The 22,953-nt window shown below is 40.8% G+C and overlaps 1 protein-coding gene across 8 annotated transcripts in view; it reads left to right on the forward strand.

Annotated features, from left to right (window-relative positions):
* The first annotated feature begins 6,514 nt into the window (after positions 1–6,514).
* Positions 6,515–22,953, forward strand: part of DCLK2 (doublecortin like kinase 2) — a 177,111-nt gene continuing 160,672 nt past the window's right edge. For 4 of the 8 annotated variants that reach the window (XR_010156355.1, XM_001150899.7, XM_016952348.4 and 1 more), the window contains exon 1: positions 6,515–7,553. Coding sequence is in view for 6 of the 8 variants with exons in the window: in XM_001150899.7 (XP_001150899.3) it covers positions 7,133–7,553 (421 nt within the window). In the remaining 2 variants the exon portion in view is untranslated. The remainder of the gene's footprint in view (positions 7,554–22,953) is intronic. The other 4 variants (XR_001717226.4, XM_016952347.4, XM_016952351.4 and 1 more) reach the window with 1 other exon arrangement.

A 22,953-nucleotide genomic window follows, 5' to 3' on the forward strand; every position in this document is an offset into this window, starting at 1 on the left:
ATCTGATATGTAGAATGACATGAACATAATTTGTCACATTCAATATTTGTATAAACATTGAAGGTACTACCGAGAGGAGAAAACCACTAAAATCATGATCAATTTTAACAAAAATAATTTTTTAAAATTTTAAATGAAGCAAAGAGCCTAGATTTAAAGATTAAATTTTATATTGGGTTTGGGAAATTTCATCCTACAGAAACAAAATGAGAGTACTGTGGTACTTTTCATGATCTTTCACTTTTATGCCTAGATTTCCTCATCTGGAAAGTATGAATTCTACTAGTTGCCCAGATTTTCTTCTTACGAAGATTTAAGAGGAACAAATTCAAATTCCTAAGAAAAAAGTTGCTATATGATTTTAAAGTTGTTATTTTTCATCAATAATTGTTGCATCTGAACTGGCAAATGACAAAATAAAAATATAATTTTGAATATATAAAATTTACATGACATATAAATTTACATTATATGTATGGAGTCTTTGTCCTAGACACTTTACGGAAGTTAAATGTACCATAGAAAGAATCAGAATTTTCTCATGGAAAAAAACAGTAGTTGTGTGCCACATATATTTAAAGCATGCATATTTGATTATTTTCTTCAATTCTTCTGATATTTTCATTTAAAAATTAAACTTACAATTTTTTTTTTCAAAAACAGAGTTTCATCCCTCTGTCACCCAGGCTGCAGTGCAGCTGCACAATCACAGCTCGCTGCAGCCTTGACCTCCTGAGCTTATGCAATTCTCCCACCTCACCCTCTGCAGTAGCTGGGACTATAGGCACGTGCCACTGCGCCGGTCTAATTTTTTTTTTTTAATATTTTGTAGAGATGGGAATCTTCCTATGTTGCCCAGGTTGGTCTTGAACTCCTGGGCCCAAGTGATCCTCCCGCCTCAGCCTCCCAAAGTGTTGGGGCTACAGGCATGAGCCACAAGCCAAAATTTAGATTTTCTGAAAGACTTAACCAAACAGGTACATTCAAATTTTTTGAACCTGAAAAGGTAGTTTCAATTATTCCCTCACTTATTTGTGAAGAAATCATTAATATCTATGTAAAGTGCTGCAAGAATCAGGGGTGAAAAGGACAACGAAGCTCCAAAGGCAGAAGAACTATTGAGAAAACAGTTTGAGCCTTTTTTCCAGTCTGGGTACAGATTATGGGGTAGAGATGGAGAGTCTGCTTTTGAGCTGCCTTACCTTATACCCTTCCCCATTAAAGCTTAACAGAAAGCACTAGAACTTATAATTATTAAGATTGAAATGAGAATCATGCTTAGTTTCAAAAATTTAAGTCTATAGTCACCGGGTGCTCTCACTTAAAATAGTTTAGTTATTTCATCATTTTTTACTTCTGGGAGAAATTCTTGGCACATAGTGAACAGGAATGAAAACATGAGACAGCAAAAAGTCTCAGCACAGTGCAATCTGAAAGGTTCAGAGGCATCCTTTATGTAATAAGTAATGGAGTCACTGGAAAACTGCCTTTAAAAACAGAAGTCTCTTGCCAAAAGTGAAGACTAACCATAGCATTTGAGAAATAAAGCAGCATGAGGCAAACACCAGGAAATGTTCAAGGCAAGTTTCTTATGTAAAGACCCATAATGAAATATTTAATAAAGTCTCATTTAAACAAATTATGCTAGATAAAAATTTGCATTGTATTTCTTAGTCAAGGTGGAGTGGGGTTGAGGGAGTAAGCAGGAGAGGGAATTACTACCTGGCTAAAAGCAGCTCTAAAATTGTATCACAGGTGTGTGATACAAAGAGAAGTGTAGAGAACAAAGAGAACAATTTATTTTCCTTTATGCCCAGTTGAGTTTCTCTGCCCCAAGTGGTTTGTAGAAGACCCTTCTTGCATACTGCCAACAAAATTTTCACATCCACTAGATATTCCATGATTTATAAGTATTATAAATAAAAAGCAAAAGGGGTCATTTCTAATTACACAAAAAGGGGAGAAGAGTTTTTGGGCTGAAATTCTCCAATTGCCTTTAGCAGAAAAATGAAGCCTTTTAAAAAATACTTGGCACAAAAGTTTTTATTCAAGTAAGTGTTAGGTTAAGGGGAGTTAAAAAGAGGGTTTTTCTAACAACACTTTTTACAACCAAGAGACATTTAAGGTTAAAGTGGGCTTCCAGATAGTGAGGAGGCATCTGTGGCCAGCTCTTCCTAAAGAAGCTCCTTAAATCAGGGTGTGGCAGACAGAGTTGGTGGATCTTGTAACCACCAAAGGGAATTAGACCATCTCTGGAAGGACCAATGATTAATAATCAGATGGCCTTTCTTCGTTAGAAAAAAATGAGTATCTCAACAAAGAAAACGCCCATTAAAATGTCTTACTCTGCAAATTCTGCAACTTCACGAAAGGAAAAAAATCTGCTTCGGTTCTATAAATTGAATATCATGAAGTAAGCCAAGTTAAGTAATAGTTGTCTACCTAGAACCTACAAATTTTGTTTGCATTAGAATTTGAATACTGAAACTAATTTTTTCCTACCTCAACAAATCTTCAAATGTTGACCAACTGGGTCTTTATATCATATTTTTTCATAAATACCTTATGAAAAGTGATTGCATCTCAATTCTTATAAGAGGATCACAAATAAGATTCTTCAAGAAAACAAATGTGGAGAGTAAGATCACAAAAACATTTTTTAACTAAGTAACAGCTTTGGAAATACTTTCTCTTTTTCCCCTACCCCTGTTGAAAAGCAGTAACCTTTCTTTAACTTAAGGATGTAATGTAGGGAATAATGTTAAAATACTGGCATATTTTTATTTTTTTTAATTTTACTTTAAATTCCAGGATACATGTGCAGAATGTGCAAAGGTATACATGTATACGTGTTCCAAGGTGGTTTGCTGTACTTATTGACCTGTCCTCTAAGTTCCCTCCCCTTGTACCCCACCCTCCAACAGGCCTTGGTGTGTGTTGTTCCCCTCCCTGTGTCCATGTGTTCTCATTGTTCAACTTCTACTTATGAGTGAGAACATGGGGCATTTGGTTTTCTGTCCCTGTGTTAGTTTGCTGAGGATGATGGCTTCTAGCTTCATCCATATCCCTGCAAAGGACATGATCTTATTCTTTTTTATGGCTGCATAGTATTCCATGGCGTGCATGTGCCACATTTTCTTCATGCACTCTATCATTGATGGGCATTTGGGTTGGTTCCATGACTTTGCTATTGTAAACAGTGCTGCAGTAAACATACGTGTGCGTGTGTCTTTATAGCAGAATGGTTCATATTCTTTTGGGTATATACCCAGTAATGGGGTTGCTGGGTCAAATAGTATTTCTGGTTCTAGATCCTTAAGGAATTGCCATATTGTCTTCCACAATGGTTGAACTAATTTACATTCCCACCAACAGTGTAAAAGTGTTTCTATTTCTCCACAGCCTCGCCAGCATCTACTGTTTCTTGACTTTTTAATAATTACCATTTTGACTGCCATGACATGATATCTCATTGAGGTTTTGATTTGCATTTCTCTGATGATCAGCGATGTTGAGCTTTTTTTCATATGTCTGTTAGCTATGTAAATGTCTTCTTTTGAAAAATGTCTGTTTATATCCTTTGCCCACTTTTTGATGGGGTTGTTTTTTTCCTTGTAAATTTGTTTAAGTTCCTTGTAAATTCTGGATATTAGACCTTTGTCTGATGGGTAGACTGCAAAAATTTTCTCCCATTCTGTAGGTTGACTGTTTACTTTGGTGATAGTTTCTTTTGCTGTGCAGAAGCTCTTTATTTCCATTTGTCAATTTTGGCGTTTGTCACAATTGCTTTTGGTGTTTTCACCATGAAGTCCTCACTCATCCCTATGTCCTGAATGATACTGCCTAGGTTTTCTTCTAGGGTTTTTATGGTTTTGGGTTTTACATTTAGGTCTTTAATCCACCTTGAGTTAAAAATACTGGCATATTGTATAATTGTATTCACTATTTAAGAAGGGCCAAATCTCTTATCAAGGATCTTTGAGTGAGGAAGTGCGTGTTAGTGTTCTAAAGATTGAAAGATTGAAACCCGTGGTACCAGTCTGCAAGATGACCCCAATAATTGCTGACTCCTAGTCACACCCTAGTGTAGTCTCCTCCCACATCAAACAGGGCTGCCTTGTGTAACCTACAGGATATTGTGGGAATAACAGTGTATGACTTCCAAGGCTATATCATAACACACATTGTGGCTTCCACCTTGTGCTCTCTTGGATGCTTTCTCTAGAGCAAGCTTGTCCAACCCATGGCCTGTGGACTGTACACAGCCCAGGACAGTTATGAATGCAGCCCAATGCAAATTCATAAACTTTCTTAAAATATTAAGAGATTTTGTGATTTTTTTTTTTTTTTTTTTTTAGCTCATCAGCCATCATTAATGTTAGTGTATTTCCTGTGTGGCTCAAGACAATTCTTCTTCCAATGTGCCCCAGGGAAGCCAAAAGATTGGACACCCCTGCTCTAGAGGAAGCCAACCGACAAGTCATGGTGACACTTAAGCAACTCTATGGAAAGGTACTCATGACAAGGAACTGAGGCCTCCTTACCATTCATGTGAATGGGCTGTCTTGGAAATGGATCTTCTTGACCCAGTCAAGCCTTTAGATGGCTGTGACCCCTGTCAACATCTTGACAGCAATCACATGAGGCTTTGAGGTAAACTGCTCCCAGATTTCCGATCTGCCAAAAATGCTGAGATTATGCATGTTTATTGTTGTAAATCATTAAGTTTAGGATAATTTGTTTCTACAGCAATAGTTTACAAAGTCTTTTTCCCCATAAGAAATACTAACAGTGATACAAATGAACATGGCCATCTTAAGGCAAGTTGATGGGCTCTGTGGAGTTACTAGTACTTAGATGGAATCTTATCTCAATAAATTTGCAATTTAGTTTCTTGTTTCTCAAAGTCTTGTACCAAGACCAGCAGCATTGGCATCACCCAGGGGCTCATCAGAAATGCAGAATCTCAAACTCCACCCCAGAGCTACAGAATAGCAATCTGCATTTTAATGAGATTCCCCTATGACATGTAAATATATTAAAGTTTGAGAAGAAGCACTGATTTATTTGATTCCTGGTGTTACAGCCTGTGGTTGGAAACTTTGGATATACCTTAGGGGTACTTTTAAAAAAATACTGTTGGAGAAGCCCGTCTCCAGAAATTCTGATTTAACTGATCTAGGTTGAGGCCTTTTAAGGTGGTGGACCTAATGATGCTGCAGGATTTTCCTCTAGAAAAACTACATTGAAGCCTCAGAACAGCTCTGACTTCCTAGCATGCCCCAACCCCGCAGGAAGTTAGGTATGCCCAGGTGTAAGCCCAGAACTGCCTTAGAAGTAGTATTGTGCACCGAGCAGGAGACCTTTCTGGAGCTGCCATGCAGGGTGTGTATGCGTGTGTGTGCGTGTGTTTGGTGGGGCGCACCAACTTCACAGATGCTAGACCGTTGCATGTGCTTCTACCTTCTTTTATTCATGCTCTTTCAGGACTCAGTTCAACCCGAAAAAAAGCAACTATGCCTTTCTTCCTGAAAGGTCAGTTTGGATTGCTGTCTAGGGCTGCTCAGAAAACCAGGTGTTGAATGTTCTAAGGTTTCACGTGCCAAATTGGGATCAAACATATTTGAGCTTTATTTTTCCTAATAACAAAATGCAAGTAACTAGTATTTCTCTTAAGTCTTGGAAAAGATGTTTTTATTGTTGAATAGACACTACGGCATTAAGATTTCCACTATGATGGGTGCTCACAAATGATAGGCCTCTTAGGTAAGAAGCTTTAATTGACAACATTAAATATGCGGGGTGGGGGGAGTGGGTGCAGAGTCTCTCTTTCCTTTGTTAGGGCATCCCAGTGACAGAAACAATGCCTGACACATGGTACGCTCTCGATAAATATTCGTTGATTACATAACCCCCTCTACCACCCAATAACTTCTCATCATTCATTCAAAGTTACTGAACGTACCATATTCGCGAATCTGCAATGGAAACAGTGGAGGCTGTTTTCTCAAAGGATTTTCTAATAAAGCAACAAATCTTTAAAAAAAAATGAATGGTGTGCCCCAAGTCAATGCTGGGCTACGGATTTCTGCGGTAGTTTGGCCTGGGGTCCTCACTGGGAGGCAGGCTGGAGATGTGCTCCCTGCCCTTGAATCTCCTTCCTTTGTAGTTTTTGGCCTGCGCGGTTACGTTTCCCAGGCGGAGGATCCCGCGTCGCGGCTGCGCCCATTAACGCGCGGCGCCGGGCAGGAGCCGTCAGGCGGGCGGGGCTGCCCGGGACCCGCAGGAGCTGCTCCTCCCGCGCCGGCGCTCGGCCCCCTCCTCCGCCCCCTCCTCCCCTTCTCCGCGGTTTGGCATCCCCGGGGCCGGGAAGCCTCCTCCAGCGCTGACAGCCTGAGGGCGGCGGAGGGAGGCCAGAGCGCGGATGCTTGCCGGTGGGCCGGGCCTGACCGCTGCGTGGGAGGCGGGCTGCATTATTTCCCGCTAGGGCCGCGCTCCAGGGGAGGAAGGGGCCAGACACGGCCCTCTCAGCCCCGAACGGCGCGCGCTGCCCGGCGGGCGGGATCCGGGCGCGGCCGAGGCGGCGGCGCTGCACCCCGGGCCTGGGACCGCGCGCGTGGGCGGGGGCCCGCGCGACTCCCCCGGGGGCCTCTCCCACGCTCCGCGCCCCGCCCCACCCTTCCTTCCTTCCTTCCTCCCCTCGGCGCTCCCGGGAGCGTTCGGCAGACGCCCGAGCTTTGTGGGCGCCCGCGGGCCCAGCGCGAGCCTCGGGCGGCCCAACTTTGCCTCTCCCGGCCGGCTCCCGAGCGGGACTTGTGAGGCGTGGCCGGGTGGAGGAGGCGCTTGCGGGGGCGTGGGGCTCCCCGGCAGGCGGGAGGTACGGAGCGAGTCGCACTGGACAATGAGCTGGGCAGCTCCGCGCTGCGGACACTTTTAGCTGAGGGCGCGGGCGGGTCGGCTCCTCCGCGGCTCCTCCGCGGCTCCTCGGCCCCACCTGCGCGGAGAGGGCGGGATGCCAGAGCCAGGTGTCCCGGCGCGTTAAGGGCCCTCGCAGTCAGACGTCCCTGCACCGGCGCTCGCACCCTTAGACGGCCCGGAACGTCTTTTTGCGGGCGCCCTCGGAGCAGCCGCAATGGCCAGCACCAGGAGTATCGAGCTGGAGCACTTTGAGGAACGGGACAAAAGGCCGCGGCCGGGGTCGCGGAGAGGGGCCCCCAGCTCCTCCGGGGGCAGCAGCAGCTCGGGCCCCAAGGGGAACGGGCTCATCCCCAGTCCGGCGCACAGTGCCCACTGCAGCTTCTACCGCACGCGGACCCTGCAGGCCCTCAGCTCGGAGAAGAAGGCCAAGAAGGCGCGCTTCTACCGGAACGGGGACCGCTACTTCAAGGGCCTGGTGTTTGCCATCTCCAGCGACCGCTTCCGGTCCTTCGATGCGCTCCTCATAGAGCTCACCCGCTCCCTGTCGGACAACGTGAACCTGCCCCAGGGTGTCCGCACTATCTACACCATCGACGGCAGCCGGAAGGTCACCAGCCTGGACGAGCTGCTGGAAGGTAGGAGGGGAGGGCGCCGCACGGCAGGTGCGGCGGAGCGCCGGCAGGTGCAGTGGGCGCGAGCCGGCGCAGCGGGGAGCCTGCGGGGTGCTTTCCAAGCCGCACGGGAATTGATGCTTCTGTCTGCTTCTCTAGAGATTGGCTGGGGGTGGGGGCCGGTTGGGTGCCCACATACACGCTAACTTTCCTTCCCAAGAGGTTTGTCTCTTAAAGAAGGAAAAAATTTCCTGATGGTCAGGCCAATTTAGGCACTGGTGGCATCTCCTAAGATTGTTGAACTTATTTGTATTGAAGTGCAAACTGTTTGAGAAAATGGTTCTCCCATGGGGAGCTGGGTAATCCCCTACTAATAAACTCTGTTGGACCCTCGGTGTGGACCCTGGTGCAGGCACCTGTCATGTTCCAGTATTCGGGGTCCTGTTGTGACTGCTGTCAGAAGCTGTGGTTGTGAAATGCTCTAGGTTGGCTTTCCTAGTTTGCCTTGCAGCAGAAGTTACTTGAGATGAAGAGGGATGATCTTAGACAGCAGGTCTCAACCTTGGCTTCATCTTGGATCACACTGGGGACTTCGAAAAATATGGGACCCTGATCATCCCCCAACCCCCAGATATCCTGATTAAATTGGTTGGGTTTGGGGTGTGGGTTAGGCGTCTGGAGTCTCAAAAGCCCCGCCCCCCCAGGTGATTCTAATGTGGGACCCTGGTTAACAATCACCGTGCTAAAGGGTTTTCCACATTTGGTTGGGAAAAAGGTAAATCAAGGTCAATCTCTCCAGCCTTATCCTCTAATAAGAGTACCTAATTAGAATGATAGAGGCCATTGGATTCAGCAGTGGGGACTTATTAAAAATCAGTAATTCTGCTGTGTCAACCATGCCTCGGTCAAAGAGACTGCTTGGCTGGATGTTGGGTCATCCTTGAATTCCTGCAATACTTATGCCTCATCCTTTTCAGGTAGAAAAGGCATTATTAGTAGTTAAGAACCTGTTTCCAGTTCTAAATAACATCCAGAAAGACCAGGCAGAACCCAGGTATGTGCTGACTGCGTGTTTACATACAGTCCGCTCTTGTGCATCTTTCTTAATGCAAATGGCACATTCCATGTAGTCATAGCAATAGCTTGGCAGGGAGAGGAAGCTGAACATCAAGCCAAATGTTTTTCTTATATTATCTCAGCATGCTTTTCTGTCCTGAAGGCATTATCCCCATTTTGTAGATGAGGAAACTTAGGCAGCATGCCTTGCCTCACAGTGCCTGCAGCATATACTTTCTCGTCTACGATTCACCTCTACTGAGCTAATGGAGACACATGGAGGAAAACTACAGGTCGTTGAGTTTGTCTATTTAGTCAGAAGGTTTTGCTGCCCTGCCTAGAACGCGACCCAGCCAAAATTAAATTGTCTCTTCAGTCTACATATGTATGTGCTTGTGACTTCACCCATTCTGTCAGTTGTGTGTTTTGGTTTTAAGGGCTTCTTGAGGAGGTAAGGGGATAGCTGGAGGAGTATAAGTAAAAAAGGAAGATACAATGTTCAAAGGGCCTTGTTGCTTTTCTTAATCATGTTAAACACTTAAAAGCAATATTTGCCTAGCTATTTTAAAACAGAGTAACCAGTTGTTTGACTGACCCAAGATCAGATTTGCAGGATCAAGGCAATGCCTGTTTGCTTAAGCACTTGTTACTCAACATGCCCTTGGGATACTGTTGCTGGTATGGTTTCTTAAGAGTCAACAATGTTAATATCCTTCTCTAAAGAAATTTTAACAATGGATTTACTACATAAAATTGACATAACGTAAAGATGAATCTCATAGGAGAGATGATAAGATGGACATTATGCATGTCCATTAATAGGAGTACTTAGGATAGATTGCGTCTTTTACCGCCCACCGCATGCGTGGCCACTGGGTCTAATTCTGCAACTGTAGTTTCAACTATAAATTGACTTAACAAATTTCCTTCAAATCATTCACGGATTTTTAGTGGATGGGGATTTGGAAAAAACATTATCTATGGAGTCCAAATCATACCAAAATATGATAAATAATATAACAAATAGTTGCACAGCCAAAAATTTTTTTATGGCTTTGCCCACTTCTTTGAAGAAGTTTTTAATACAATAAAATTACTGCAAAAGAAGAAAACTTGGACACTTTTTTTGTCATATGGAATTCTCTCTGACAATGGGTCTTTGTTTAATTCTTCAATTTTCCCCCAAATTAGTAGAATACTCCATAGCAATGCAATTTTTTTTTAAAGAAAATATAGGTACAATAGTTCACGTCTGTAATCTCAGCACTTTGGGAGACTGAGGCGGGTGGATCACCTGAGGTCAGGAGTTCAAGACCAGCCTGACAAACAAGGTGAAACCCCATCTCTACTTAAAAAAAAAAAAAAAATTAGCCAGGTGTGGCGGCAGGCGCCTGCAGTCCCAGCTACTCAGGAGGCTGAGACAGGAGAATTGCTTGAACCCAGGAGGCGGAGGTTGCAGTGAGCCAAGATCACACCACTGCACTCCAGCCTGGGCGATGGAGCAAGACTCTGTCTCAAAAAAAAAAAAGAAAAAAAGAAAAAGAATCACGAATGCTTACTGTCAATCATTCCAGAATGTAAGTAGTTTCAACTTTTAATTAAAATTGTGTGCTCAGATTTTTCATGTAGGAGAACTAAGCAGCTATCTGTGAAGTTATTTGCATTAGTAAAAATAAGTCTGTAATATATTCACCACATTGTCAAAATTGACTGCTTTATTTCGTTTTGGTTGATTATTTTTAATAAAGCTCTCTCAGGTAGTATTTTACAACATTATGTTCAACTAGGCTCTACTTCTTCGATCCCATGAAACTTGTAGTTTAAGAGGTATGTTTTTTTCTGAAATGTCTTGAGTGAAGAATAGAAAGTGATGACTCAAAACAGTAGGACATGAACATTCATTCAGAGCCCCAGTCTCATTGAACTCAGATGACAAAAGAAATTTGCATGGCCCAAATTATTTTTTCTTCTGCCCTTGACCTTGAGAGTCTCTGGAGACTAAAAGCTGTTCTAGTGTGAGCTGGCGCTCCTCCAGCACTACACTAAACCAACAAGCACCTTCAATTTATTGATTTATCCATCCTTGCTGGATTAAGTTTGAGTTGATGCTGTGCAGTCCTGTAATCCTGTTTATTCTTTAAAACTAGATGGGGGACCTCTTCCGGCAGGACTGTGGCTCTTAATCAATATTGGAAAAATTAGTTGAGCTGTCTTAAGCTGTGAGCCTGCTGAGCTCAGTATCTATAATAACCAACAGAGAATGTCCAGATGACTTGTTCTTTAGCTTTCTTATTAGGGACTGATTCAGAATTCCTAGTTTTAGTTCTGTTCCATGTGTCTTCTCTCCTTCTGAGCGTTTGGTCTTCTATCCTTCTGGGCATTTTGAAATATTTTTAAAGTTTTGATGACCTAAAGAGAGATAACCAAGGACAGTAGAAAAAGTGCCTGACCAAGTCAGGATTCCTAAGTTCTACTGACTAGATTTGAGAAAAATTTCACCTCACTTCCCTGGCCTTGGCGTCTTTTTCTCTAGGATGAGAAGTTGGCAGACCACCTCTCTAAGTTAGGTCTCTTCTGATTTAAAAATGTGTATGTACCCGTTAATTATCTGAGGGGTCATTGGTGGAGCATATGATGGCTTGGGCTGCCATTCCCTAGCCAGAACCCACCTTTCAGAAAATCGATGAGGCTGCACATGTCCAGATAACAATCACAGAATGGGGTGTATATCTCTGATGAAGTACTTGCCAAGAGTCAAAGGCATTAAGAGCTACCTATGTCTGCCTCTCTCATTCCAAAATAAAATGTCGTTTTGTTATTTCTACCTTTTATCCCTTCATAAACAATAAGCTGATTGTTTTTTGGCATATGAGAGAGTTTTGGTTATTTTGATAATGATACTTTCATTCCTTCATGAAGTTAACAGGAACATGTAAGAAAAATAAGATTGTAAAGAAAACAAGCCCCTGAAGTTTGAGGTCCTACCAAACCTATCTACTGCATCTGTTTGGTTAGGTCGGTTCTTTGAAAGTGTTAAATAAACCAAAATATGTTTCTGAGAGTTTTTAAGTAAAAATGAATTTCCATAAGAACCTAGATTATACTTAGTTGTTTTTTCCTGAAAAATGAATTTTATAATAATAGAAACTGTGGAACTTATTATGGTAAGAAGGAAATAAACTCATGAGTTACAAGGTATTTGCACATAGGAATCGAAAATGGTACACACTAAAGTCATGCATGGTGATTGGACTTGGAAAGTTAATATTGAATTTTAGGGCTGCAAAACGTTCTTTACCTGTGAAACCCCTGGATTCTTCAAGGCCCACTTCAAATAGCACCTATGAAGTCTCTTCCCACTTCTCTGGGCAGTTGGTCTCAAATGGTTAGTTGAGGGCATACTATGTCCTAGACATGGTCACATGCTTATGGTCTCTTCCTTCAAAAAATGCACATTCTCCTGGGAGAGAGACAGTAAACATACAAACAAGATGGCTTCAGCTAAAGTGCTGTAAATGAAGTGGTGATGACATGGGGCAGGATGGCCATATTGGCCGGGGTGATGTGGAGGGCTTCCTAGAGGAACAGACATTGGAGCCAAGGCCTGAGGTCAAGTTTATAACTCTTTCCTCTGCTTACAGCATTTTTCTTTACTTCTATTATAACCCTTAGCTTTGTAGTCTCATGATATATTGGATCTGTTTTTGCACTCAACTGAGAGAAGCCTGAGGTCAGGGATCTTAAATACAGTAAATTCATTGATTAAATAACTCAGGCAATGATTTTACCTCTAAGTCCCTTAGTTGTCTAGGGAAGTTTTGTATGAATTAAGCTTTAATGGGATTCCTAGATATTTGTGAAAATATATGTTTTTGGAAAATTGGATTACATGTTAGATAAACGTATAATTTTGGGTGAAATTCTGCGCTAACCATTTTGGAGGGAATGACTCTTCCATAGCATCCTCTTCTATAAATCTGGTTGTCCCATCTCATTTCCTTAAAAACAAGGAAAATAAGATGTTCTATAATACAGCTGCATAAGAAGCTCTTTCCTGAGGTAAGAGGAAAATTTTCATTTAAAGAATAAATGAATCCTAAAAGGTTGGGGGAGGAAAGGGGATATGTGGGAGAGCATTTATGAGATTAGAGTATGACACAGTGATACTCTGGAAGTTATAAGACAAGATTAATATCTAATGGGTTTTTAAACTATGGAAAAGGATATTTTTATGGTCCTGTAATATGAAATAAAGGAAACCAGATTCTCTTGGGCAGTGATCATCTAACTGCTTTCTTCATTGCTCGTGAGGCTGAGAGGAGTTGCTGCGGGGTGTGTACCGCCTGGCTAGGTCTTTTTTCTGTATCCCTTCCTGCCCATGCTACCACTGCATCTGTGTTTTTATGTCTTCTACTTGTAAAGGAAACCATTACCATAAGGATTAGAGATGCTTTTCTTCTCTGCATTGCTACCATTTACTAGATGTTTTTTGAGCAGTCATTGTGTGAGGTACTTTACATATTTCATCTAACCCTTGTAATACCCTCTGAAATATGGCTGCATTGTCATCCCCATTTTACAGATGGGGAAGCTGAGGCTCAGAGATGGTAAAGAAATTGCTGCATTGTACCAATGTAAGAGGTAGAGCTGGCACTTGAGCCCTTTCTCCCTGGCTTTGGAAACTCTGTGTTCTTAACTACTACATTCTACCACCTGAGAGGAAATGGAGTCCATTCTGTTGGTGGGGTCTTTGGGAGGTGTCTTGGTTCATTTTCTCTTGCTATAACAGAATACCACAGACTAGGTAAGTTATAAAGAAAATTTATTTTATTTTCTAGTTCTAGAAGCTAGAAAGTCCAAGGCACGGCACTGGCATCTGTTGAGGGTCATCCCATGGTGGAAGGGTGGAAGGTGAAAGCAAACGTAGGATATATAGAGAAGAAATGGGGCTAAATTCCCTCCTTTTATAACTAACCCACTCCCACAGTAACAGCCTTAATCCATTCATGAGGGTGGTGCCCTCATGATCTAATCACCTCTTCAAGGCCTCACTTGTTAATATTGTTAAAATGGCAATTAAATTTCCAACATCTGAAGCTTGGGAGATGTGTTCAACCCACAGCAGGAGGTGAATAAATCATAAAGGCAGAGACTTCACAGGCTAGATTAGTGCCCAAAGAGGCCCCAGAGAGCTTGTTTTGCCCCTTCTAGCATGTGAGGATGCAGTGAGAAGCCACCATGAGTGGACCAAGAGCCCTCACTACACACCATATCTGTCAGCACCTTGATCTTTGATGTCCTCACCTCCAGAACTGTGAGAAATTGATTTCCATTTATAAGTCACTCCGTTTTTTTGTATTTTGTTATAGCAACTTGAATGGACTAATACAGTCTTCTTTCGCCTCTAAAGTTCAGTGATCTTGGGAAATGCTTCTAGGGGTGGGAAAGAGAAATGATTTTGGCTCTATCTGGCTCCATGTCTCTCTTTGAAAGTTGGCTGGGTACTTGACACCTCAGTAACATACAGGAGGATCTTTTTCATAGACTATCCTCATGAAAGGGAAAATTACAAACCCAACAGGGGGTGGGACCACAATTGTCTTGTTTATCCCTTTATCCCATGAAACAAATGCTTCTGGCACGTGATGTTTTTTGAATTAATTTTACTTTTGTGCCCTATTTAAGATGTTTTAATAGTTGGGTATAGGTGGATGTAGATGCTTTAAAAAACCTTTATTTATTAAGATAGCCAGTTGGACAGTTAGCCAGATTTACAGAGGTAGCATAAGTTCATGTTAAAGGCAAATATTCCTTGCCCCTTTGTGTTTCAATTTTTTAATATATTTTTCTTCAAGAAAAATGATGCAGTATATTTATGTCCCAAGAATTTATCAGTTTCACTAGTATCTGAGATTGAGATGTCTGACTTGAGTTTTCTCTTTGGACAGCTATCACAACCAGATTCTTTTTATTTTTATTTTTTTTTTGAGACTGAGTCTCACTCTGTCTGCCAGGCTGGAGTGCAGTGGCGCAATCTTGGTTGACTGCAAGCTCCGCCTCCCGGGTTCACGCCATTCTCCTGCCTCAGCCTACCGAGTAGCTGGGACTACAGGCGCCCACCACCACGCCCGGCTAATTTTTTGTATTTTTAGTAGAGATGGGTTTTCACCGTGTTAGCCAGGATGGTCTCGATCTCCTGACCTCGTGATCTGCCCGCTTCAGCCTCCCAAAGTGCTGAGATTACAGGCGTGAACCACCATGCCCGGCCCACAACCAGATTCTTTCATATTTATTTCTCATTATGTGTTTAAATCCCAGGATTATTCTAAGCCCGCTAGTATTTTCAGTGTCTACAGGAGTTCTCTGCCATAGCTAAGGCTTAGTTGTGTTCATCTTTAGCATTCTCATTTTAAGCAATTGTTTTTGCTAATTTTTTCATGCTTAATTTTAACACAATCCTAATTTTTTAATTTTGTGAGTCAGAAATAAAGTCAAGAGCTTAAATGAATATTCGTTTATTCCTTAAAACATGTTATAATTCAATCCTAATCCCCGGAATATTTTGTCCTATTTGCCGTGTTTTCAACAGCCTAAAGGAGAAGTCATTATATTGTAATTTGTCAGAAGCTTTTCCTTATAAACTAAAGGAATGGTAAAATACCGGTTTGGTGAGGTCGCCCTAAGTACTTTTCATTACACTATAACATTTACTGACATTTCAAACTAAGTGACTAAAATAATCTGCAATTTTGACCTACTCTGTTACCTTTTGTTTATTTGTTATAGTTACTTGCAACCAAAATGCAAAATGTTCACAATAGATGTTTTAAAATATTTTCATTGATCTCTTCCTTCACTATATGTTTTTAAAACTTCAGATTACTTTGTTAACTTTTGAAATAGCAATGTGAGGAGGCCAAGGAGGTTTGCTGAGAATCACTGAGATGAGACAGATTAATAGAAGAAAAGGCATGCAAATTTATTTAACATGCATACACAGGAGCCATCCGAATTAAGACCCAAAGATACAGGGGAAGTTGTCCATTTTTATGCCTAAATTCAACAAAGTATGGACAGCCATGTAGAAATATGATTGGATAAAAGGGCATGATTTAATGTTAATAGACTGAGTTGGGACACCCAGCAAGGCCTGTCTGTCTAGATTCTTCTTGGCCTCTGTGAGCAACATTCCTTTCTTCTGGGTGTGGGGCAGGACCCTCTCTGGAATGGGGGTCTTGTGACCTACAGTCAAACCAGGTAGGTCAAATCATTTCTTTATAGCCAGTTTTTACATACAAAGTGAAGGGGAAATTAGAGTAATATTTTTAGATTTTATGGCTGGCTTTGGGGGAAAAGGGTTTGGGTTTCTATGACCTTCCTTGGAGAAGAGGGATTCTAGTTTTTATGGCTAGCTTTGGAGGTGAATGGGACTAACAGCCAGGAGGGCGGCAGAAGATCAGAGAAAAACGTTTGCCTCTGAGGATGCTACTGAGGCCTTCATTTTGGGGTATTGTTTTCTGAGCCCCAACAGATGCAGTTATTTCTCAAAGGCAGTCATTGAGAGTCTCTCCCCTGATGCCCTTGCTCATCATCTTGGTCTCTTTACTTAATAGTATTTTGCCTTATCTGCTGAAGAATCAAGAAAAAAGGGGTTCTAGAAACTTTTTACTGGTTATATTGTTGTTCATTAAGCCTGTGTGGGAGAACTTGAGAAATAGTACTGTGTAAACTTGTCTCTTATTAGTTTAGTGATCAAAGCCAGTTTCTGGAAGTTTCTACCTAAATTTTACAATGTATTTAAACATTTAGCAGAGTCCTAGCATGCAGTGGCTGCTTGATAAATGGTGGTGGTCCTCAGCTTTTTTTTTCCCTATATATATATATATTTTTTCTGCTTATATATGACAGCCTTCAGATTTTTTTCTTTTTTCTTTTTAAATTCTTTTTACATTTTATAACTGGAGACAGAGTCTTTGTTGCCCAGGCTGGCCTCCTGGCCTCTAGCAGTCCTCTCGCCTCAGTTGCCTGATTAGCTGGGATTACAGGTGAAAGCCACTACACCCTTCAGATGTTTTGAGACGATGGTCATGCTTTCCTCTACTACTGGTTGAGTGTCCCTCATCTGAAAATCCAAAATGCCTGAAAATCTGAAACTTTTTGAGTACTAATGTGATACCACAAATGGAAAATTCCATACTTAACCTCATGTGACAGGTTGCAGTCAAAATGCAGGTGCACAACATGTAGTTTATTCAGCCTCCCCAAGGGGAAAAAAAAGATCATTCCAGCCCCTTTCAGCTCTGATAAATATTTTCTGTGCATGCCCAGTTCCCCCACGAAAGCACACTCACAAGGAGTAATAAAATGGCACATGCGTAGGCCGGCTGCACCAATGGCAGGTTCTCAACAATGCTCTACGTGGGGTTAAGACCTATGTACATTACTCACCGTTTTGCTTTGTTTATTCTCTGTTCTGTGGTGTAAAGATACTGTTGAAAACATCAGTAATACTTGCATGATACTCGTAGGGTAATGCAGATATTCCAAAATCTGAAAAAAATCTGAAATCTGAAACCTTTCTGGTCCAAGCATTTTGGATAAGGAATACCCAACCTGTATTTCCCCTTCTCTCTCTTCCTCTAAACACCACATCACCTCTTTTTTGGATAAACATCTGGTTTCTGAATTCTTTATCACTTGCACTGAAACTTTTGAGTTACCATCATTATCAATCACTTGCTTAAAACTGAGGGCTAAGCTTTCCTCTGACTCACAGCAAGATTAAAATAAAGGCACAATGGAGAAAGGAATGAGAGATTAAGGAGGAGAGTGTTCAGCAAAGGTCTTCAGAAGCTGAGGAAACTTTTGAGGAAAGTTTTACCTCTATTTAAATGCACCAGTTGAAGGACTGACCCTATAAGTACTATGCCCCGTTTATTTACAAATATTAGGTGGCCACGTTTCAATTTGAAGGTTTCTCTGTCTCAGTATCCTTAAGGTTGCATTGTTTCTCAAACTTTAACAATGGTAGCCATTTAAGATTAAAAACAATATAAAAATCCAACATCCAAATTGCAGAAGCCAAGTATTGCCTTAATTACTTCAGTTACTTTAGTTACATTGTCACTTAAATGTTTGTAAATATAAAATTAGGTATGCTTATGTATATAGGTTTTACATAGTGATACAACCCAAACACACTGACAGTGTAAATACCAACAAAAGTGCATTACCAGTAAAAATGCAAAATAGCAATATAAAGCTAGAGATACTCTGCTCAAACTAAATTGGTGTTCCCAGTGTGACCGTGGCACTGAGTGCTGAGTTAGGTATGCTGTATGTCAGAATGCCGTGTAATGAGTCAGTTTTGCACAGCTAATGAGTATTCCTGTAGAGCAAAATTATGTCCTCTCGCCTTAACTTGCTGTGAACATCTCTTTTATACGTATGAAGTCCACTTCCCTTTTTCCTTGTTAATTCCTGGCATAGTTAGAGTAATTGAAGCCAAAAGACTGTTAACTTAGAAGTAGTTGTTCAGATGTTCCAGAATAGGATTACATAAACATTTTAAGTTTTATCATCAAAATAAACGCCCTATGGGCTGGGCACGGTGGCTCATGCCTGTAATCCCAGCACTTTGGGAGGCCGAGGCAGGCGGATCACCTGAGGTTGAGAGTTTGAGACCAGCCTGACCAACATGGAGAAACCCCGTCTCTACTAAAAATACAAAAATTAGCTGAGCGTGGTGGCGCACGCCTGTAATCCCAGCTACTCGGGAGGCTGAGGCAGGAGAATCTCTTGAACCTGGGAGGCAGAGGTTGTGGTGATCCAAGATCGCGCCATTACACTCCACTCCAGCCTGTGCAACAAGAGCAAAACTCCATCTCAAAATAATGATGAAAACAAAACAAAACAACAACAACAAAAAAACGCACAATGAAAATTCCCATAGTGACCTCCTGTAGATTTTGGGATATGCTTGGCCCCATGTATGAGGAGCAAAAAAACCAGATCACAGATCTGATCTGCTGGTTCCATCCTACCCAGGAGATTAGATACGATTTCTTCCTCAGTGGGTAAGCTACAAAGCTTTTTGGTTACTGGGTGGGTTTTCGTTTTTACATTTAGCTAATTTATTTGGCCTTAAGTTAAACTCCTCCCAGATTTCAATGCTAAAACATGGATTTGTGGACATACCTATTTCTTCATAGATATTCATAGGGTCAAAGTAGATTTTGTACCCCCTTCTCGGTAGAAGGTATCACAGACCATACAACTGGATGTGACTTTAGGAGATGATTTGGTTCAGTCACTTGCCTGCAGGTGTATTGAAAAAGTACTGGTCTTTGAGGTGATCTTATTTTGTGTCCCCAGCCCCGCTCTGCAGAAATAGGTGTTATATTCATTGAGCAAATATGTAAGTAATGGTTCAGAGACAAGGCAAATGAGTATGGAGTGGGAACAGTATCTGGGCCAGAGCAGTGCACTTTGTGTTAGTCTGCTAATTCCTTTAAGTTTACATTCTGTGCGGTTTGGCCAGGAAACTCAATTAAGTTGTTTGCCATGACGGAATAATAAATCAGTCTTACTTTTTCTTACTCTGTATTTTTTCTTAGCCAGCTGGATGTGGGAACTCATCTGTGATGTATTTAAAATGGACCTTAAAATTATAATCCACCCGGTCTCACACAAACGCTGCGCTTGATGAAGGGTATCGAATCATCTTGTAGAGGCAAATATGCTCAAATATCTTTTCCTTGGTTACATTCTTTTGGAAGCAATGTTTTTCTTAATTTCCGAAGTTAGGAAAAATTCTAGGTTCCTAAGATTTTACTGATGTTAGACCTGAAGTGTCTTTCCTTTTCTTTCCTTTTTGTCTTCCTTTTTCTGTGTTACCATATTTAAGTATGTGTGTGTGTATCCTTTTCTCTAAGTTTGAAGAGTCCTTGCACTTTAGATTTGTAAATAAGTTTTCCTTTTTATCATTAAGTTCAGTGGTTGCTTCTACTCATAGAGTTAGGCATAGTCTCAGTGTCCAAATTTTATACAACTCAATATCTGCCACAAATGTCAAGACAGTTTGTAATTACAAACTAGTTAGTTGTGTTAGGCAGTTACTGGACATACTTTAACAGAGGTGTAGGAGAGACTTTATAGTAACTGATAGAAAAGTAGCCTAAAACTGCTATTGTTAAAATTTCCACCTACATAAGATTCCATGTAGTTCTTTGTCCTAAAAGGAACATTTATGTGTGTGTGTGTGTGTTTGTGTTAGGAACACTTAACATGAGATCTGCCCTTTCAAATTTAACTGCAACGTATGGTAGTATTAACTAATAGGCACAGTGTTGTACAGCCGATCTCCAGAACTTTCTCATCTTCATAACTGGAACTTCATACTCATTGAACAGCAGCCTCCCATTTTCTCTTCCCCTCACCCCCTGGCAAACACTATTCTAGTCTCTGTTTTTATGAATTTGACTTTTTAGATACCCTGTGTAAGTGAAGCCATGCTACATTTGTTCTTCTGTGGCTTATTTCATTTAACATAATGTCCCCCAGGTTTGTCCATGTTGTTGCATATGGCAGAATTTGCTTCATTTTTAAAGACTGAATAATATCTCATTGTATGTATATACCACATTTTCCTTATCAGTTCATCCATCACTGGGCATTCAGGTTGTTTTCATATCTTAGCTATTGTGAATTATGGTGTAATGAGCATCAGAGTGCCAATATCTTTTTGGGATGCTTATATCAATTCTTCTGGATATATACCCCAAAGTACAATTGCTAGATCATATGAAAGTTTTATTTTTAATTGTTTGAGGAACTTTCACACTGTTTCCATAGCAGCCATAACCTTTTACATTCCCACCAACAGTGTACTAGAGTTCCAATATCTCTACATCTTCTCTAATACCTTTTTTAAAAAAACCCATTCATCCTAACAGGAGTGAGGTGACATCTATTGTGGTTTTGATGTGCATTTCCATGATAATTATTGATGTTGAGCATATTTTCATATACTTGGCCATTTGTATGTCTTTTTTGAAATGTCTATTCAGATCCTTTCTCTTTTTAAAAATCTGTCTGTTTTGGGGTTTTTGTACTATTTCTTATACTTTTTGAATATTAAAGGATAAAGATCACACAATCTTAATAGATGCAGAATGCAGAAAAAGCGTTTGATAAAATTCAACATGTTTTCATGATGAAAACACTCAATAAACTAAGTATAGAAGGAATTTACCTCAAAATAATAAAGACCATATATGAAAAGCCCACAGCCAATATCGTAGTTAACAGTAGAAAAGCTTTTCTCTAAGATCAAGAACAAGGCAAGGATGCCCACTCTTGCCACTTCATTCAACCTAGTACTGGAAGTCTTAGCAAGAACAACTTGGCAAGAAAAAGAAATAAAAGGTATCTAAATCAGAAGGGAAGAAGCACAATTATCTGTTTGCAGAAGACATGATCTTATATGTAGAAAACCCTGAGGACCACACAAAAATTGTTAAACTAATACATTCAGTAAACCTTTAGGATACAAAATCAGCATACACAAATCAGTTGTGTTTGTATACACTAATAACAAACTAATAAGGAAATTAAGAAAATTTCATGTATGATAGCATTACAAAATTAAATACTCAGGAAAATTAAGGAGGTGAAAGCTCTTACACTGGAAACTATAAAACATTGAAGGAAGTTAAAGAATACACAAATACATGGATAGACATCCTGTGTTCATGAATTGGAAGATTTAATATTGTTAAAATTCCCACATTTCCCAAAGTGATTTACAGATTCAATGCAATTATAAAAATCCCAATGACATATTTATTTATTGAGACGGAGTCTTGCCCTGTTGCCCCAGGTTGGAGTGCAGTGGTGCCATCTTGGCTTACTGCAACCTCCACCTCCTGTGTTTAAGCTACTCTCGTGCCTCAGTCTCACGAGTAGCTGGAATTACAGGCTTGTGCCACCATACCTGGCTAATTTTTGTATTTTTAGTAGAGACAGAGTTTTGCCATGTTGGCCAGGCTAGTCTCGAAATCTTGGCCACAAGCAATCCACCCACCTTGGCCTCCCAAAGTGCTGGGATTACAGGCATAAACCACGCCCAGCCTCGATGACATTTTTTACAGAAATAGAAAAACAACCTAAGATTCATGCAGAACCACAAAATATCCAAATAGCCAAATCAATCTTGAGAAAAAAGAACAAAACTAAAGGCATTACATTTCCTGATTCCAAAATATATTACAAAGACACAGTAATTAAAACATTATGATACTATCATAAAAACAGACACATGGAACAATGTAACAGAACCGAGAGCTTAGAAATAAACTCAAATATGTATGGTCAGCTCTATCTTCAACAGGGTTGCCAAGAATACACAATGGGGAAAGGACAGATTCTTCAACAAATGGTGTTGGGAAAACTGGATATCCACATGCATAAGAGTGAAACTGAAACCTGGAACCTTATACATAAAAACCAACTCAAAATAATTTAAAAATTTAAATATAAGATCTGAAACTCCTAGAAGGAAAACAAAAGGGAAAAGTTTCATGACATTAGTCTTGGCAATGATTTCTCAAGTATCACACCAAAAGTACCAGCAACAAATGTAAAAATAGACAAGTGGGACTACATCAAACTAAAAAGCTTCTACACAGCAAAAGAAACAAATCAACAGAGTGAAAAGGCAACCTACAGAATGAGAGAAAATGTTTGCAGATAACATGTCTGACAAGGGGTTAATATCTAACAGTGGAGATTTTAAATGTAGAGAGATTACTGTGCTTCAGCTGTTTAAAAAAGAGTATGTAAATATTCCATTGATTAAAAGGCATATCACATTCGTTAGACTACAAAGTGCGCTTGTACTCTTGGGACTCTTGGTGTTTTAATGGTCTGAAATGGAAAAGATACTGGTAGGTACTTGGTGTCTTCATCTCCTGCTAGTGCCCCTAGATACCTTCAGTTGACTTTTGATGGACTGGCATGACCTACGAGTGTCTCAGACCATGCATGAGGCCCTTCAGGAGCCTGACCCTGAGCCTCCCAAAGTCATTCTAAGTAAACAGTAACACTATGTACTTATTTTGCCTGGATGCAATGCAAATGCAAACCATGAAATGTGTAAGTCTGTTTTGGAAATATGCATTTTCTTCATTACTTTGACAAACATGTTTTAAGTGCCTGTTGTATTCCAGGTCCTGATATAGGTGTTGGTAATATGAAGAAGGTACAGTCAGTTTTTTGAGGGAGCTTCTAGTCTAGGCAGTGGCTTGTAACCAGGGACTGTTTTTAGAGTCATTTGTGAAATCAAAACACCTTACCCACATGTTCAGTT

This window comes from Pan troglodytes, chromosome 3, assembly GCF_028858775.2.
Source record: "Pan troglodytes isolate AG18354 chromosome 3, NHGRI_mPanTro3-v2.0_pri, whole genome shotgun sequence".
In the NCBI taxonomy this organism is placed as follows: domain Eukaryota; kingdom Metazoa; phylum Chordata; class Mammalia; order Primates; family Hominidae; genus Pan; species Pan troglodytes.